Here is a 19,714-nt window from a genome sequence, read left to right on the forward strand (position 1 = left end):
CGCTATTAATTATTAAAAGGAATTGTACTTATCGACTCCGATGAAATGTCATCTAAAAATTTTGTACTGTTAAATGCCTTTTACAAAGCGAAAATCCCCAGAGTAACTAGATTGATTTCCGCACGACAGGGTAGAGGCGCTAAATGTACGTGAACTTTCCATGGATATAGGGATCGCCATGAAGCGTCGCCATCCCAAGCCGTTTGTGTACAAACCTATCTATTCTACAACCGTCGTCCAAAGCATTGACGAGAGGATGTAACATAATGGTGAACATTTTCAACATTTACTATGACATTTAACACCAATAAATGTATTTTTATTATAATGAATTAATTTTATTTATTAATATTGTCACGGAACTGCTAGTTGCCCTAGTTATGTAAAGATTGCCTCATGCCATGCTTGTGGGATGTCAGCAAAAACCTCTTTTTGCTGGCATTACGGAAGCTTAGGTGGGGGGCAGTGCGGACTGACGAAAGGGGCAGTCGGTACTAACTAGGGACAGGGAGAAGGAAAAAAGTGAGAGAAGTGAAGTGACGCACCGTACCCCCTAAGGATGGAATTTGTAATGTAAGTTGAAATATATTTAGTTTATTTAATGTATTTGGGATTTTTATTCTTAACGTCGGATCGGGTAATTATCCTTAGCTCTACCAATCTCTTCCCCCCTGACCCGGTCGTGACATATGGTGGAGGCGCCCAAAATTTCGCGCATATAGTGTTTTTTAAATCTTAAGAAAAAACAAAATCTTATTTTATGAATAATAAAAACCCCGCGGATCCAAAAACCCGTCAGCAATACAAAATCCGTATAGAAAAAGAGTACGGTTCGTTTCAACCAAAAAGCAGAAGTTCTGATATTCACGGAGTCGTTAAATTAGGGGGATGCGGTTGTGACACTTCAGAAACAGATCCGGAACCACTTGTGCTTAGTCCAATCCCCATCGAATTACCAGAAACCAACCTAAAGCAGTTAACATTGTCCGCACCAACTTCACAAAATTCTGAAACAGTAGACCAAACGTTCGATAAAATACCGGGAACAATCCCCAACAAATCGCCTCACTTCACTGAGCAAAACATCAGAGAAACAAACGACCCATCTAACGAAAAAATGGCCAACGTTACAATCACCGAGGCATTCACAAGCCAAAAACATCCATCGATCCCGAGCTTCATTAGTCCAGAAATTTTTGATCCAAAACGTGACGACCCACAGCGGTTTATCCAGAATTATGAGCGGGCAGCAGTGGCCAACGCGTGGAATGACAACTTGAAGATTTCATATTTCGGCTCATTTTTGTCAGGAATAGCGAACAGATGGTACGAAAATTTTGTTACGAATAATGCTACAAAAACCTGGACAGATGTGAAGAAAGAATTCCTAAAAGAATACAGAATGTCGGACTATTCGGAAGACAAGGAAAGAAAATTTGAAAACCGCAGACAGACCCGAGAAGAGTCAGTAAGAGAATACTTTTTGATTTATCCTTCCTAGCGTATGAACTGGACCCATTAATGGAGGACGAAAAATTTATCAAACAATTCGAGAGAGGCATGCACGATAAATATTTTAGCAACTACAAGATTCTAAAACCAGATGACGTTACCGTACCAGAACTTAAATCAATTATTGCGAAACTTGACGCTATAGAACAGCGAACAAAAGAAAGCCAAGGGTACTTTCATGACCGACAGGAAGTTGAAGAAGCGAATAAGTATACGAAATTTACCACAAACTCTAGGAAATTTGATAGTAGGCCACCACACTTAAATGGAGGCAATTTCAAGAAAAATGTACCAAACACCCGCAGCTCTAACGGACGACCAAGGTGCTACCATTGCGGAAGAATTGGACATTTTGCAGGCGCATGTTGGCACAATACAAGTGGCAACAATTACAAACAGGATCACCACCCAAACGCCAAGGGACGACGAAACTAAACCTCCCAGTCGTCCTTACGCAAAAAGGGAGAAGCAGCGGCACTTCAACCCTCAACAAACCTCCGCGTCTGCTAACCCTAAATGTACAAGTTAACAAACAACATCTTACCGCAATTGTAGATACAGGCGCCGCAACAAATGTTGTTGTCAGCAAAATAATACCGAAAAACGAAATTCGCAAGCAGCAGCAAATGTCTTTTTTATTAGCGGCGGGCAACGCGAAAGTTCCTATCTTAGGTACAACCTCCCTGACTTTAAGGGTAATGAATCATACAAAAAACATTTCAGCATACGTCGTGGAGAATTTACCCTATCCAATTATCTTAGGCATGGAATTTTTATGCAACGAAAAATCTATCATTAATTTACAAGATAACACGATTATGCTGACAGGTAAAGTTTTCGAACTGAATAAATCGTTTCATGTTTCACAACATACAAGCTATACGCAACGTAGGTCAGTTAAGGGGTACAACAACACCTTAGTCGACATTCCTAAAATGACTTATTATAAACAATGCGTTGATGACATATCGCAAACATTACGTGCAATCATAAAACGGAATAATAACACGGAAATGACACAAATTCGACAGAAAGAAACTATGACACAAGTCAACACTATACATGATTCACTTCGCGACCACAAATTACTGACACGGCAAGACCTAGACCTTCAAGAACAAGACACATACGAAACCTTCGCAAAAGCGAATTTTGACATTTTTGACACCATCACTAGTTGCAACATCTCCACCATGAAAGTCCAAAGAAACAGTTACCCTTGTGTCACATGGTTGTTCAATGAACAAAATAAATTAAACATACGCAAAATATATTCCACTAATAATAAATTAAATTTTGCTCTTAATGTGGCAAGTAACTATCAAATGATATGGCACGTTCTAAAAGAACTAAAACAAATAGTAACGAGGAAGAATATTACACACATGTATTTACAAAAACCAGCTGTGAATAATACCCAAATTAAAGTTGCCGAAATTATCCGTATGATTTATTACATTTTCAAAGACACACCTATTAATATTTATATTTTTGAAAATTCAATTTCCACTTCAGAAATAAATTCACAAGATTACAACACTGTAACTGTACACCAGACATCTTCCCCCTTATGTGATTCAGTTTCTGCCCAAACGAGTGATCAATTGCAGCAAACCGGCGACCGAAACACACACATATTAAAACTATGTCTATCAAAAGATTATAAAATGGACCCACATACGAAAATTACGGTAAAGCTTACCTTAAATGGAGACGTCAGGGACATCACATTACCTCACTTATCAAACAATAACAAATTTTTGGTCAAAAAAGGACTCATTTTAAACGTTGCAGACGACTTTACGTCAGGAACATTAGAATCTCGAGGTCATAATGCATTAAAATTATTTAAGGGTACTGCTGTTGCGTACCTAGAAGAACTTGTGATAGACAAACCCTTATTTTTAATAAATCAACTACAAACGGGCCAAACGAAAAATCGCGAAGTTAAAATTGACTCTAAATTGTCCTCTCAACAAAATGAAGCAATTAAACATTTAATTAACTCATACAGTGATATATTTGCGGACGACCTAACCGAAATAGGCTCTACGCAGCTAGTTGAACATAAAATACAATTAACAGACAGTACTCCCATTAAAAGCAAACCATATAAAGTATCCCCAAAAGAACACCAAATAATTGAAGAGCAGATCACGGAAATGCTAGAACAAGGTGTAATTAGACCTTCCCAATCTCCGTACTCCTCCCCAAGTGTTTTGGTAAAAAAGAAAGGCGAAAAAGAAAAAGTGCGATTTTGCGTGGATTACAGAAAGTTGAATAAGGTGACAAAAAAATCCAATTACCCATTAAGTAATATAGATGAAATTCTTACGTATTTCGGAAAATCTAACTTTTTCAGTACGTTAGATCTTTTTAGCGGTTTTTGGCAAGTTGGAATAGAAGAAAACTCTAAAGAGTACACAGCGTTTGTAACACCAGGTTTCGGACTTTTCGAATTTAACAAATTACCTTTCGGTCTGTGTAACGCCCCGTCGACTTTCCAGGATCTAACGGATAGAGTTTTTCGGGGACTGAAATGGTCGTCCGTTCTAGTGTATCTCGATGACGTGATTGTTTTTTCAGAAACTTTTGAGGAACATTTGGACAAGTTGAAAGAAGTTTTTCAAAGATTAAGAGACGCTAATCTTACATTAAAAACTCAAAAGTGTACGTTTGCAGCTACGCAGGTGAAAGTATTGGGGCACATTGTTAACAACAATAGCATACGACCGGATCCTGAAAAGCTCGGCGCAATTAGAGATTTTCCCAGACCAAAAACTGTTAGGCAATTGCAAAGTTTCTTAGGTTTAGCCAATTATTATAGAAAGTTTATCGCAAATTTTTCTAAACTCGCTCATCCCCTGCATAAACTACTATCAAAAAATTTCAAATTCAAATGGGATACGGAACAAGAGGATGCTTTTAATGTTCTAAAAAATAAACTCTGCGAGTCTCCCGTCTTAGTGCATTTCAATCCCCATATCGGTTGCGAACTTCGAGCAGACGCGTGTAAAGATGGTCTAGGGGTGATTCTACTTCAGGAATACGAGGGGCAGATGCACCCTATGGCATATGCCAGCAGGTCATTAACAAAAGCCGAGAAAAATTACTCAATCACAGAATTAGAAGCTTTAGCAGTCCTATACGGTTTAGTGCATTTTCGACACTTTGTTCTTGGTCGCCCCGTTACAGTAAAGTCGGATCATCACGCTCTTTGTTATTTGAAAAACGCAGATCAGTCGACAAGCAGGTTAACTCGCTGGGCGATCAAATTACAAGAATTTGATTATCAGGTAATATATAAAAATGGTAAAGCACACACCGATGCCGACTGCCTTTCACGCAATCCAGTACTTCCCGCTCCTGAAGAAGAATCTGACCTTTTCGACGTACCTACCTTCCTGCTGGACAACGTAGATATTCGCTTTGAACAACAGAAAGACCCGGGTTTACAACAACTAATACAAATAATTGAGGATCCAGAAAACAACGAATCGACAATAGCTTTGAGGAGAAAATCCAAAAATTTTACACTAATCAACGGCGTCTTATACAAAAAAAAAATGCAATACCAAGTGGAAATGATAACCTCCTAGTAGTCCCGCATCATCTGAAGCACGAGATCCTTTTTGCACACCATTCCGAACCCTTGGCAGGACATTTAGGGATAGCAAAAACGTTCCATAGAATTAAAGGGCGATTTTACTGGGACGCTATGCAGTCAGATGTGGAAAAGTTTGTAAAAGGGTGTGCAGACTGTCAAGCGCGGAAGGGCGAACAACATAAGAAACCAGCCGGACTTCTAAAACCTATTCAAGTGGGGTTGCCATTTGATAGAGTAGCCATAGATATCTTGGGACCATTCCCAAAGAGCAAGAGAGGAAGTGTAGTCATAGTTGTAGCCACAGATTATGCAACAAGATGGGCTGAGACTCGGGCGATGGCTAATGCTAAAGCAGAATCAGTGGCCAAGTTTATTTTGGAACAGATACTTACGAGACATGGAAGCCCAAGATACCTTTTGAGTGATAGGGGAACCAACTTTCGGTCGCAAGTGGTACAAGAACTGTTGAAATTGATGGGTGTTTATCACAATTTTACAACAGCTTACCATCCACAGTGTAACGGACTGACAGAGAGGTTCAACAAAACACTCGCCGACATGCTCGCCGTTTTCACAAGCACCAGCCAGAAAGACTGGTGCCAGTATTTAACTCACGTAACGTTCGCCTACAATACAGCTCGTCAAGATACCACTCAGTTTTCTCCATTCATGCTTGTCTATGCAAGAGAAGCAGTCTTACCTACGCAGGCAAATCTTCTGCAGGAACCGCTGTCAAGCTACGTGTTTGATATTAGAGAAAAGGCATTGGCCGTTAGGAACTGGGCTGTCGAAAATATTTATAAAAAACAAAATATTGATAAAGAAAGATTCGACGAAAAACATAGGCACGTTGAGTTCATGCCTGGGGAAAAAATAAAAATATTTACTCCTATTAGAAAAGTGGGAAAGAGTGAAAAATTATTATTAAAATATTTCGGTCCATATACGGTGATAAGAAAAATGGGGGATGTGGATTACGAGATTAGAAAAGGCTCGAAAAAAGAAGTTGTACATGTAAGTCGACTTTTAAAATATAATGATCCATGGAGTCCACAGGTGAGTAGCGACAAATAAACAATGTTTTCATTGATCTACTTTTGCATCCATTATAATGAGATAATTTTGTCGAACTATATAAAAGCGTTGGGTGTTAGTTTTTATTTTAAATGTATGCTTTGTTAACGGGGGTTTACGAGAACTTTTCAAACGTGTGAGCCTGCGTGTCGGAAAAAGACATACAAATAGTACAATTTTTAAGTTTAAGGTAAAACGAATTCAAAATAAATGTATTAACATGGCTTTCCTACAGGCTGTTCGCTATCTTACTAATCAGTCAAAATTCTTGCGTTGGAGGACAAATAGAAGTGTCGGCAGGAGCATTCTGGAGGCCCCTTGTGGAGACTTTGAATTACGAGGCAACCATACCAATAAAGTATACAATGGCGTGGTTCAAACCACAAACAAACAGTACGGGCACATCAAAACAATGTAGTGGCGATCACAATTGCGAGCTGGCGACCGCTATGCACCAGTTAATGGAAGCGGTTGACGGCGAGCTGGAACCACAAGAGTCGGAAGAAGGATGGCAGCTTTTTGAAGATCAACAGCACAGAGAAAAACGCAGCCTGGATTTTCTAGGAGAGGGACTGGCTTGGTGTTGCGGCGTTGCAACACAACACAAACTAGACTCGCTGCACATGGAAGAAAGGGATTTACAGAAAAAACTTCGACAATTGGAGGGGGGCCTATCTGAAAATATCAAAACGCTAAGTCAAAATTCTGTGGAATTTAAAAAATATACAGATCAGGTCGGGGAGGCTTTTAAATCCACGGAGAGGAGGATTAAAGAAATGGAAAAATCCATCACAAATTTTAGGAACAAGACGAATGAATGGGAAGGATTTTTCGGTACTTTAATAGAAAATCAATTTCAGAATACTAGACGTATCGTAACAATGTGGCGCGCGTTGGAACAAAGGGACGTAAAACTGTCATGTCGACAACACCAAATACCAGAAAAGGTGTTGCGGCCCCAACTTTTTCAAGCGAACTTAATGGAACTTCAAAAGGAATTAATCAAAGCAGGTCACGATTTAGCTATTGCTGTCACGGATATACACAGGTATTATCAGTTACCAATAACAGATTGTGTAATTTCAGGTAATAACATAACACTGGTAGTACGAGTGCCCATCGTACAACAGGGCATTAGGTGGAGTTTGTTTGAGCTCATAACTGCACCCTTCAGTTGGTACAATCAGAGTTGCAGAATAGAGTACAGCACCTTGTTTTTGGCGGTGGCAGAAGCTCCCTACACTAGACACCGGAGGCACAATTTGTACCGACAAACTTCTGGTTTGGGGTTGCATCAGTGCAGGCCGCACTCCGACAAACTGTGCTTTCTTCCTCGATTCGGAGAGGATAAACTTCATGGGCCTACGTGTGCACGAAAATTATATGAAGGTGCGACAGTGGAGGAATTAAGTTATCACTGCCCCATGAAATGTCACGCATCGACATCGCTTACCATCACAGAAGTCGAGGAGGATTTATTTATAATAACAAATTTAAAGGTAGGCGCTTATATAAGTTGTCCCAGCAGTAATAAAACCCTAACTGAATTCGGAAGCTTATTGGGCGCGTTAAAAATAAAACTTCACTGCCAGTGTGCACTTGTTTACCTGCATGATGTAATAATACCTAGACGTTTTCCCTGCTTAGATACTATCCCTCGCATCCACGTAAATCACATAATTCCAGCAGCGTGGTCGAATCTAAAATCTTTCATTCTTAACCCCATTCATACCCACTCGTTACCATCATATAACAACTTTTCGGAATGTATTAATCCAAATTGGTCATTGACTATTCCGCATTTAAATTTAACCTCCCCGAATAAACTTCTCCAAAATTTTGTCGCAAATATTCCAGAATCACCACAAATTTTTTCTTTTGCGGACAGTTATGGTGTACATACATCCGCTACTTTAGTTGTTTGGAATCTAATCTTAACTGTTTTATTAATATATATATTTTGGAAATCCAACCACCCAGCGATAGCCTCCCCCAACCAACCATGTAACCCTACCACCTCCCTTCTACTACAAGGGGGGGAAGCCGTTAGGATAACTGTAGATGACGCGTCGTAAATTATATATATTATCACCTTGTGGATCTTGTCTTAATATTTGGACTCTCGATTAAAAAGATCGTTAGACAAATGCTGAGGCAATATCTGTGCAGGTCGATTGAAGCCTGCAGGCATATATGTATTACCCATATATAGGTTATATGTAGATAATAAGTAGTTGTCCACTGTTTTATATTTTAGATCGGAGATTGAACATAGATTTAGAAAGTTATTTAGATATTGTGTACTGGCTTCGCTTTATCTATTTTGTAGGAGTATAAGGTAATTCTAATGAATGAATTTTTTTTATGTTCTGGAACCGGGTCTGGCAACGGGAGACACCTACCATACATAAAGCGTTCTTGCTCGAGACAGAACCAGCATGAAAAAAAAAAAAAAAGGCCCTGACATCACTCTCGCATACGACGCTCTCGTTCGAGAACCAAGCTTCTACGACGACGAGTTCTCCTTAAAGAAGACTCCAGTTAACAACGGGACTTCGGCCAGTAAGCTGGGACGTTAAAATAGCGCTCATCAACTGCTGCAATTAGTAAGAGAGTGCCGCTTGTCGCGAGAGATTTTAAAATAGTTGCTTCAAAAGATAAATACCTTAAATCAATTTTTGTCTTATTCAAGTGTGTAAAATGTTGGTAGGGTCTTCCTGGGTATGTCGACCAGAAGAATGTAATTTTGTATCGTTGGGTATCTTTGTTATTGTAGTAAAGTAAAGTAGGAGTGAAGTCTAATATGATTGTATATTTTATAGGGTTGTGTTTGCAAAATGGATAATTTGTGGCTATGTACGTTTTATGCATTGTATTAGTTAAGAGATATCTGTTTGTAAAACACTGGAGGTCCAGTGTTCCTTAAGGGGGGAGATGTGTCACGGAACTGCTAGTTGCCCTAGTTATGTAAAGATTGCCTCATGCCATGCTTGTGGGATGTCAGCAAAAACCTCTTTTTGCTGGCATTACGGAAGCTTAGGTGGGGGGCAGTGCGGACTGACGAAAGGGGCAGTCGGTACTAACTAGGGACAGGGAGAAGGAAAAAAGTGAGAGAAGTGAAGTGACGCACCGTACCCCCTAAGGATGGAATTTGTAATGTAAGTTGAAATATATTTAGTTTATTTAATGTATTTGGGATTTTTATTCTTAACGTCGGATCGGGTAATTATCCTTAGCTCTACCAATCTCTTCCCCCCTGACCCGGTCGTGACAATATAAGATAATAATTTATGCAACCAGTTATACAGATGCGTGTGGTATCTGTCGTGACTGAGTCCTTGGGCCTTTAATAAAATCCGCATAAAGTGATAGGCGGCACCTTTCCATGGCTTACTTCAACCCTATAATCATTTATGAAAACCCTGTACTTGAGGCGAAGTATTTTTCGAAACATGAACGGACAAATTGTATTTGTATACAAATGAGCAATATAGATAAAGCTGGATCTGCGCTGGTTGGCCAAGATATTGGGACAAATCCTTGATTTGTGACGGTATGCTCGTGCCGGAGACTAACCCACGAAAGGGATTATTATTTCCCATTATTAGGTTTAGTGGGGGCATACAAACCTATAGAATTTAGAAGATTAGATTCAACATTGAGTAGTAAATTAAAACATGGTCAAACATCTGAAAGAAAAATTAAACCGAAGGCCTAGGAATTTTTTAAATTATTTTTTCTTTGTTCAACAAACAGTCCTTAACAATGTGTCATAAAGTTAGTGTGCCATCCTGAATAAGAGTTAAAAAAATAAAATGTATAGTCAAATTTGATCAGTAAATCCAACTGACTAGATACTGTGTATGAAAATTTCTGCAAGGCAATGCAGGACTCTAGGAAATTTAATTAGCGAACAATGGAAACATTTAGAACAGGGTATTAAGAAAGCAGCAAACATAATATTAAGGATTAAACAGAAACTAACTAAGAAAAGTTTAATGCAGAATACAAAGAAAATAGATAAGAATGCATGACCGAAGAAACAAAATATTGCAAATAAATAATGAAGCACATCTAGAAAGGTAAAAGCTCAAAATAAAGTAAAACGGAAAAAGTTTATAGGAAGACAATGAAAACATTTTGTCAGAGGAAACTACAAAAGGTAGAAGAACATTATAACAAAAAATAAATTAAGAACTTTTTTTAATAAATTAAAAAGACAAAGCATGGGAATCAATCAATTACAAAATTCATAAAAACACAACGTATTAGATGGTTAGAACATGTTGGAAGAAGAGAGGAGACCCGGAAGTTGTTTACCTGAAGACGTTAAAAACAAACAAAGAGTCATATTTTTATAATTTTCAGTAATAAATAAGAAAGTCCGTTCCTAAACTGCAGGTATATACCTACTCAAGTCATGGATGGCCTTAGATTTTGAGAGGAAATAGATGTATTGAAATTCCGTAAACGCTATTGTTTTTAGCTTAAAGAGGGAAGCTTAATTTAGTATACTGTAAATGTGACACATGCATATACGTCAGCGGCGCAAATCTAACTTTTTTCAAATACTTAGCAACGTACATAACATTTCGGTGTTTATTTCATTTTCAGTTGATAAAAAAATAAATTTATGAATATAGGAAAATTAAAATTGAAACATGTATCACGACAAAAATAAATCTAAGGGAGTTAGGCCATCGAGTAATTTCGTAATTTAATGATCAATCAAAATCCCTTAAAAAATAAACATTGTCATGTATAAAAAATATAGCTTTGCAATGCAACACTGAAAAAGGAGGTTGTGGTCAACGCACGTAGGGCATGGTAGATAGAAGAGCTAATGTTTATTGGAAAAAAATAGGATAAGCTAACGTACATTAAGCCTCTCTTTATGAGATCGGATCATTTGTACAAAATTAACCTCCCCCTTCAAGCTAAACATAATGGAGTTGACAGAATGTCAAAATTTTTATCCCTTTTCAAGATATAAAATTTGGGACGCCTACACATAGGGGATTGCTGGCTTTCAGTGGCAAGGGAACTACAACTGTGTATATGTAAATGAACTACTAAGTATATGTTATACTTAGTAATTCTGCTATGAATTTCTGCAATGTTTTTGTACAATTGTAACCGTAGTTACAAGTTAGAAGTAGCAAATAATTACATGATTTTCAACTTTTAAAAATATAAGCGTGAAAAACAAAATAAGTACGTAATTTATGTGGTAGAGAAACGATAAGTTCAATTTTCATCTTAAATTAGTATGTGTTTTACGATCCTAGGGAGCAATGTTTATTTTCCATCTAATAAAATCTCACATTAGAGTGTCATCGTGGTAGCGTGTGGTATTGAAATCTGTTTAAAAAGCTTCAAACAAAACAGTTAATATGCAAAATTAAATATGCTTGATGTGGCACAAAAAGTAGATAGTTTGGTACGTATAAGCAATAATTAATCGATGCAGATGTGAATTTTTACTGAGTATTTATTTGCACTTTTATTTATTGTGAATAATTTAAATATAGTTTCAAATGGAACCAGCGTTTGTAATTTTTATGAAGAGCGTGATGTTTAATTTTTTGTGAAATTTTATGGCAGTTCTATTATGTATGGCTAGTTTTTCAAACTATGTCATAGTTACCTTAATTCACCAGGTGATGTAACATATTCAAGAAACGGAATTCATTTTAACAATTAACGGAACATAATAAGTTTATGTTGAGGTATATAATAAGGAAAAAAAATGTCCGCTTTTTTAATTTTGCGGAGTACGAGCAGTTTCGCTGAAACATCTCTATTAGGTTGTGTGTATGTAAAGAAATTTTCCGTGTTTATATTTTATCTTGTTTTCTTTCCACCACATGTCCTCATACATGTTTAATATATCGGCATGAAATTGCACGCGTTCCGGGCAATTTCGGGCCGGACGAAGTGGTCAGTCAGCCAGCAGTTCTCTCTCCGGCACTGCAATATTTCCGGCCTGGCCATAAACAAGCGAGCCTTTATACCCGCCGTTAATTTAACGATACCACTTCAAATTATTGTTATTATATTTTACGAGTCTACTCCACAATATTACATAAATATACTTGGACTTCATATACACAAGTTATTGGGCTACAAAACAGACGCCGGGGCTGTGCATTTTTTAAATGAGGGCTTGAGGTGAATTATCCTAACAACAGTTTTCCGGTTACAAAAATCTGAAAAATAATTTACATAGACCATAGCTTTTATTTTGAATATCGCTGTCTCCAACTTCATGATATGCGTTATAATAACAAGGTAACTCGAAACAACGTTATTAAATTAAGTTTTAGGGAAACTGGGCGAACAGTTTTTGAATTAACGGATAACGGATTTTGAGCCTTCTTATTTATGAGGTACGGGTCATACAGAACATTTGATAATTTTTTAAGACGTTAAGTTACCAGAGAGGTGAGTCATAAAGGAGAGATGGATGGATACTCATCTGAGGATAACATAAGAAAACAAGATAGTAAAGAACAGCAGGATGTATTCAAAAGAAGTAAAAAGTTAATAAGAACCTGAACAAAGCAGACGAGAACAAAATGCATAAATTGAAAGAAATTATGATAGAGTTGATGAAGAATGTAAGAGAATTGAAACAAGACCACAAAAGGTGACAGGAGGTATGAAAGAACTGAAAGGAGAGAATGAAGGCGTTAAGAAATATATAATTAATATGAGTGAGAGAATTGGGAACTTAGAAAAAATAGAATAAGACACAGATAATCTTAACTGGAATGAATATTGATACAAACAACAGAGCAGAATTAAGAAGCGCGATGAAAATCTGCATCGAACAAAAAATAGCAGTAAAAGTAGATGACAAAGAGGCGATTAAGACATCAGGGACGAAAGCATGCAAGACTGAATTATAAATTATGCAGAAGAAACGCGAGATAATGACAAATAAAAATGAACTAAAGGCAATGTAAGAAAAGATATACTTGAATAACAAATTAACAAATAACGAATTAGAAATACTAACGAGAATAAGTGGTGGCACAGGACAAGAATAAGTGAAGAAAAGTAAAAATTAATATGGGGAAAAAAGAAAACTATAAAAGAACCCAAATGAAACCAAAAAACCTAAGAAGGAATAGTAAGGCAAATAGAAATAGGACGAACTAGGAAAACGAATTAGATATCAATAAGGAAATGATTAAAACACGTTATAAGAAAAAGAATAGTGATGAACACAAACGCAGATGGCGAAAGTAGAAAATACAGTAAGTGTAGAAACATACGAAGTTTAAAAGGAAAAGAAGAAGAATTATTGGTAAAGGAAATAATTATACACAAAGTGGAGGTACTGAACACACAAAAGAAAGGAAGGGAACACATGAATTATATTGGTTATTCTGGTCAGGTATAGATCAAAATGAAGGAGCGAAGGAAGGGGTAGTATTAATTAATTAACTTAGTGTTGTTGTCGAAGAAGCTGCTTTTGCTGTATTTCAGTTTCAATAAAAGAAACCGGCAATGGAAACAGTGGTGAAAATCGCGTTCCGAAATTTCGATAAATAATTGAGATATTGAATTTTAAAAATACGTGATAAAAAATGTCACCAAAATTTAAAAAAGAATGATGATGGTACTTTGTTTTTAAAAAAACTGTCGCTGTGTATTTAGAGTGACTATGGACAATTTATATTTAAAATTTCATAGCAATAAGTCTGTTAATAACGGAGATATTAAATTCTGCAAATGTCAAGAACACCCGCAATTGAAAAAGTTAGAGACTCACCTTAAGGAGAATACGAACATGCAACAAAAGAAACTATAGATGAGTTCTGTGGAGAATTGGAAAAACTAATAGATGAGGGGGAGGGAAATATGATAATAAGGGGAGACTTAAATGGCAGGGTAGAAAACCGTAATACAGGCATAGAAGAATTTTTAGGAGGTAAGAAGATGAAACGAGGAACAACAATGGAGAAAAATCATCTTTCATACAAATTTTTGAAATTTGTGTGGAAGATGATTTAGTAATAAGCAGCACTAAATTCAAACACAAAGGCAAGAAAATTAGCTAGTAAAAATAAACAATCAAACAGAAGAAGAAAATGGAAAACTGTAAAAAATGTAAAAGTCACAAGAGAAGCGGAAATAAGAAGTGACCATTATTTTGGTAGAAATGAAAATGACGAAAACAAAAATAAAAAGAGAAAAAAAAATAGAATAAAAAAAAGGATACATAGTTATAAACTTGAAGAAATCAAATATCAGGAAACTTTAAAATGAAAGGAATTTAAAAATAGTTCGCTAGACGCAGTAAGAAAGAAAGATCTGTGGAACTAAGTATAAAAATAACAAAAAAAATTGGTCCAAGGTTACTTCGACAGAACTTCCCTCGCTCTTGAAGTACAGTCCAAAAAATTTATAAAAAATTTTTGTTTTCTTTTTCTAGTACTTACTTGCTAAGATGAGACTGATTTTGGCGAATGACGTACCTTCTAAGAAAATACAGAGCGAATGGGCGGAGCTAGTACTTGCTAAGGGGGCCCATTGGGATTTTAATTTTAAAAGTACCATCATACAGCTCGCTTCGATCTCTGAAAGATTTTAATGGTCCTATTCGTGTTTTTTTTTAGAAGTGTCAAAATACAGCGCGTTTCACTCGCGAAAAGATTCTCGGCAACCCATTGGTGTTTTCTTTTTAGAAGTCCCATAATACAGCTCATTTAGATCACTCAAAGAATTCCAAGGAACCATTGATGTTTTATATATTAAAAACCAGTGGTGCAGCCCTTGCGTCGTACGAACACTGTAAAATATATTTAAAACACGTAACTAACGGGATAAAATGTCCTTGAGCACTAGGTAATAGCAGTTTGAAGTTCAAGTGTTTATTTATGTTTATACATCGAAAGAATGTCACGTAGAGATTAGTTTGATTTGAATGAGTTTGTCTCAAAACAGGGAACTAAAATTATTAAATAAACCACAATCGAACAAAATGTTCTGAATTTGACTAATAAAAAATTTGTGATGACGTCATCAACTACTCACAGCACAAAACAAAAATAGTCACAGTGGCTATTCGTCCGATGGACTCGATTACTATAGTTCCTTGGCTTATGGTCGGGAAGTAAAACAAGATAAAAAGAACAAAAAGGTGGACCACAGAAATAAAACCAATAATCAAAAATAAAAAGATAGTTGAAAAAAATACATAAATACAAAGAGATTAGAGGATTATGAAGAAAACAAAGAACAACGGAAGAAAGCGAAGATGATAATAAAGAAAGAAAAACAAGAATCGTGGATAAAAGAAAGAGTTGAGAAAATGACTTAAAACTACAGAGAAAACCAAAAACTATTTGTCGGAACCCATAAATAGCTGAAATAAAAAAAAGGAATATCATGTGATTAACATTAAAGACAAGGATGGAAACAAAATCATAGATGAAGAGAAAATAACGGACAGATGGTAGCAGTTGATAGAACAATTAAACAAACTAATGAATGATATAATACAGGAAAGTAAGATACCAAAAGGATAGAAGTCAGGAAAAATATTACCGACATATTATTATCAAATATTCCGGGAAAAGTCTTGGCAAGAATAATGAAAATAAGCAAAAGAAAAAACCAACATAGAAGGCACTCAGTGTGCAACGAGAAGAAGCACAAAAGATCTAATATTTATGATCAGCCAAGTTTGTAAAAATTTTCCAAACAAGAAAAAGAGGTACATGCTTGTTTTATAGACCTGGAAAAAGCGTTTCAATGGATAAGATGATAAGAAGAAAAGAGATGTGAAAAATCTAAAAAAAAAGACAAATAGATAAGGGAACAATAAAAATTATAAAAGAAATGTAAAAAGAGAACATACATATAACAGCGATGAATCAAAAGAATTTAAAGCAAAGATGGGAATAAAACAGAGATGTGTATTGAGCCCACTCCTACTTTCAAAAATATTGGATGAACTAATAGAGGCCAAGAAAGCAACGATTGAACGAAAAGTGGGATCCTGGCAGATGCAAGCAATCTAGCTAATGTTTGCAGATCATATGACCGTAATAGCAAAAACAGCAGAAGAAATTAATTTACAAAAATCTTAGACGGACAAGTTATTTGCGAACAATGATAAGTACAAAGCAACACAAAAATTGATCAAGAAATACATGACAAAATGAAGGAAACAGGAAAAATGTTTAACAAGATAAGAACAACATTCCTAGGATAAAAGGAACTAAAAAAAGTAAAAGTAGAAAGAGTAGAAAAAGTATACAAATGATCGACAGACAAAAGGACAAATGAACTACTAACTAAGTAAGTGTATAAGTCGCATGTATGTATCAGGTAAGAAGAAGAAAGGAAAAAATGGAAAGATTGTGTTAAAGAAGCCGTGGAAAAAATGGATATAGCCTGGGAAGGAATTAGAAACAAGATCCAGGAAAGAAAACAGTGGAAGGAAAAGTGCAGAAACACTTAAACTCAACTTCACCATAAGATTAAGAAGGGGAAGAAGTCGTTTCCACAATTATACGAGTATAGCATTTGATTGCAGTAATTCATAAATATTTAGTAAGGCTTCATTTATTACTTTTAGTAGGTTCACAGTTTGTTCAATCTGTAAATTAATTTTCATTGAAATAAAAAACAAAACAAAAATTTTCGCAATTTGCAGCAAATCAATAAATGAGTATTAGCATTTTTGTGTGCAAACATAGAGTACTACTTGGTTAATCAAATTCCTGCGCTGGTTGGTTTACACCTGCTAGTAACAAAAGCTTCTTTGTCTGTGATCAATATTCTCTCTTGAAAAAGGTTTATTTCAGTTTAAAAAAGACACAAAGAGTTTTACATTCTCTAGAATTTTCAACGGAAACTCAGGTAGGTATATACGATAGAGAAGAATAAGGCGATGGAAGTGTAGCAGCAGTTTCCGGAGCAGTTTGTTGTTTATCTCCGGCACGTCCTAGCGAGACATAAAGCCGGTCCGGAATTAAAGAAAGGAATGGCCACACTTGTCCCACGAGTCTATAAACATGGCCACATAAATTTGATGCTCTGTACCGGCCGTCCTCCTGAATATTGATGTTACTAGCGCGCTATATCACTCGCCAACCGCTTTCTATACATCGAAAAAAAGGACCCAAGGAAAAAAAACGTTCTGGTGATAGATTCACACGTAAGTAGGATAAATGTAGATTGGCAAAGGAGATATGTTGAAGGGTAAAATATCGAGGAAAATTATAGGCCAAGTAGTGTAAGGGCATGCACAAAATTTATACGTAAATTTTATCAAGAATTTTCTCTTGTAATTAATTTACGAGTATAAGCTTTGAAAGCGATAGGTAGAATTTGTTGAAATTATTTTGAATGCAGTGATTTTATTTCGCTTTTAATTTATAGTTTTTAGTTTTTATTTTGTTCTGTGTTTGACCACAGGATGTTTCATTAAGTATTCGCCTCATAGTTGTCCATGATTTTGTCTTATGATAATGAAGATATCAACTCAGTCGGTAATAAATAAAATGCAGTTAAATAGCCTCATTTAATAATGTATATGATGTACTTCTTTGGCAATTGTGCTTGTAGAAACTAATATTTGTAAAAAGTAATACCAATAACCTGATAAGAAGATAAATGGCATCATATAAATTCTTTTTGATACCGTATATTTTTTTTTGTTTCTCTACCACATACCACTTATTTTTTAATGACACTATACATTTTTCTACAGATCTTGTTAAGCTTGATTTTTTGAATCCATTAATGTATCATACTGGTACGTTGAAGGGCTAATTAAAATCGGCGAGGGTTAAACTCTGAAAAATTTTGAGAATAATAAGGAGAGACAAATTTTGTTAGCGTTTTACCATCTACACGATATTCCTAACATACATATCAATCGGTCCAGTAATTTTGGGAATTATTTGCCTAATAAAAATCTGGATAGACGGCAGACAGACGGACAGACAGAGAGCTCGGGAAGTAAAAAATCACATCCAAATTCTGTTTGAGATCAGAAATTAATCTCAATGGTCATTTTGTATTTTTAATCAAAGTTGTATTTTTCTATGGTTTTAAAAGTATAAACCACATTTTACTGTCTATTGACATAAACAACGGAAAAGTTTTTACTCTTGAAAACAACCATTTGTTTAACCTAAAAATAACATACCTCGATTTATTTTTCATTGACATTTTCATTGACGTGCGGAACCAGACTGATTTATTTTTTCGTACCTACAATTTTTTCGCAGTCGGGTTGCGAGCAGTCACCGTGACCTTACTATATATAGTCGCTGGCCATCTGTTGCTAATAACAAATGAAGAACGATAGCAACAATTAAAAAAAAAGTTCTCAAGTTATTTAGACGAGTAGTAAAATTTTGTGATGCCCAGATTTGCTAAGGTGTTATTTAAAAAAAAAACTGTTTTAACTAGTTTTAATAAGAGTAGAAAAACAAACGGTCATTACTCATTATGTCTGCTTGCATAATTCCGATGACACTTTGTGTTTTATGAATAATAAATTTTGTTTTCCTATACTGTAACTTTTTTTGAAATTAAACACAATTAAGTAATTACGTTAAGTGGCTTTTAATATAGTATGTAATTCAGTAATTAATACAACTGCGATTGCCTCTCGTATTAGATCAATACCCTACTTATAGAACAGCCGTATGTAGGAGCAACCTGTTTAAACATTAACGCAGCAAGCAAGTGTCCAATTTCTTATAACGTTGGGGTTTGAAAATTTGACAAAATCATATATTAAAAAAAGCCCTTCATTCATTTCTGCGGTGTTGTCCGACAAATAGGAGTGCTCCTAATGGGATGATTTGAAATGCAGATGTATGGTCAGCAACTCTAGTAAGATGTGTACAGATGGTCCTGCCTGCATGATTTGTACGACCACTAACGGACAGCGTTCTCCCTAAGGTTCTAGTTATTCCTCATTCCTGCAAAACTGGACTCCTGTAACATAGAAAACGTCTCGCTCGGTCAGTTTCGGCTTTACCCACGATTAACATGCAACTCATAAATTATATCTAGTAAAATTAACGAGGCAGCAGGGAGTTACCGAGATACTTAAATTAATTATTGGTGTCCTGACACCTTCATCTTCGGTATCGCTTGTATCATATAAACGACTGGAGTTTGTATAATATAATATATACAAAATTTATAATTTATATAATTATTAAAAACGTAGCAACTTAATAATGGAGTTAGAAACACGTAGAAATTAATTTTTGCACAATGAGATACGAGGTGTGATTACTGAAAAAGGCTGAAGCTTAAAAATTTACTGTGAGCATAACAAAGACACTTGTCAACTACCAAAACGTAATCGAATCTGGAAAATTAGCTGTTTTCAACCATCAGATACTTTGATGACACTTTGAACGGCATGAAAATTATGGACAGTGGTTACATCATCTTTGTTTAGATATTCATATACACCTGGCACTTTTGCAGGCGTTGTCAAGTTAATTATACAAAAAATAATTATAATATTCGCAG

General features: G+C 35.8%; 1 protein-coding gene across 1 annotated transcript; it reads left to right on the top strand.

Moving 5' to 3' along the window:
• Positions 1-351: 351 nt before the first annotated feature.
• LOC135128054 (uncharacterized) lies at positions 352-8,605 on the top strand. Its single transcript, XM_064054864.1, has 2 exons — positions 352-573; positions 6,429-8,605. Exons 1-2 carry the CDS (start codon positions 560-562, stop codon positions 8,266-8,268), a joined length of 1,854 nt encoding a protein of 617 aa, XP_063910934.1. The 5' UTR covers positions 352-559; the 3' UTR covers positions 8,269-8,605.
• The last annotated feature ends 11,109 nt before the right edge of the window (positions 8,606-19,714 follow it).

This window comes from Zophobas morio, unplaced genomic scaffold (genome assembly GCF_036711695.1).
Source record: "Zophobas morio isolate AGI-343-1 ecotype UQ-CSIRO unplaced genomic scaffold, CSIRO_AGI_Zmor_V1 ptg000012l, whole genome shotgun sequence".
In the NCBI taxonomy this organism is placed as follows: Eukaryota; Metazoa; Arthropoda; class Insecta; order Coleoptera; family Tenebrionidae; genus Zophobas; species Zophobas morio.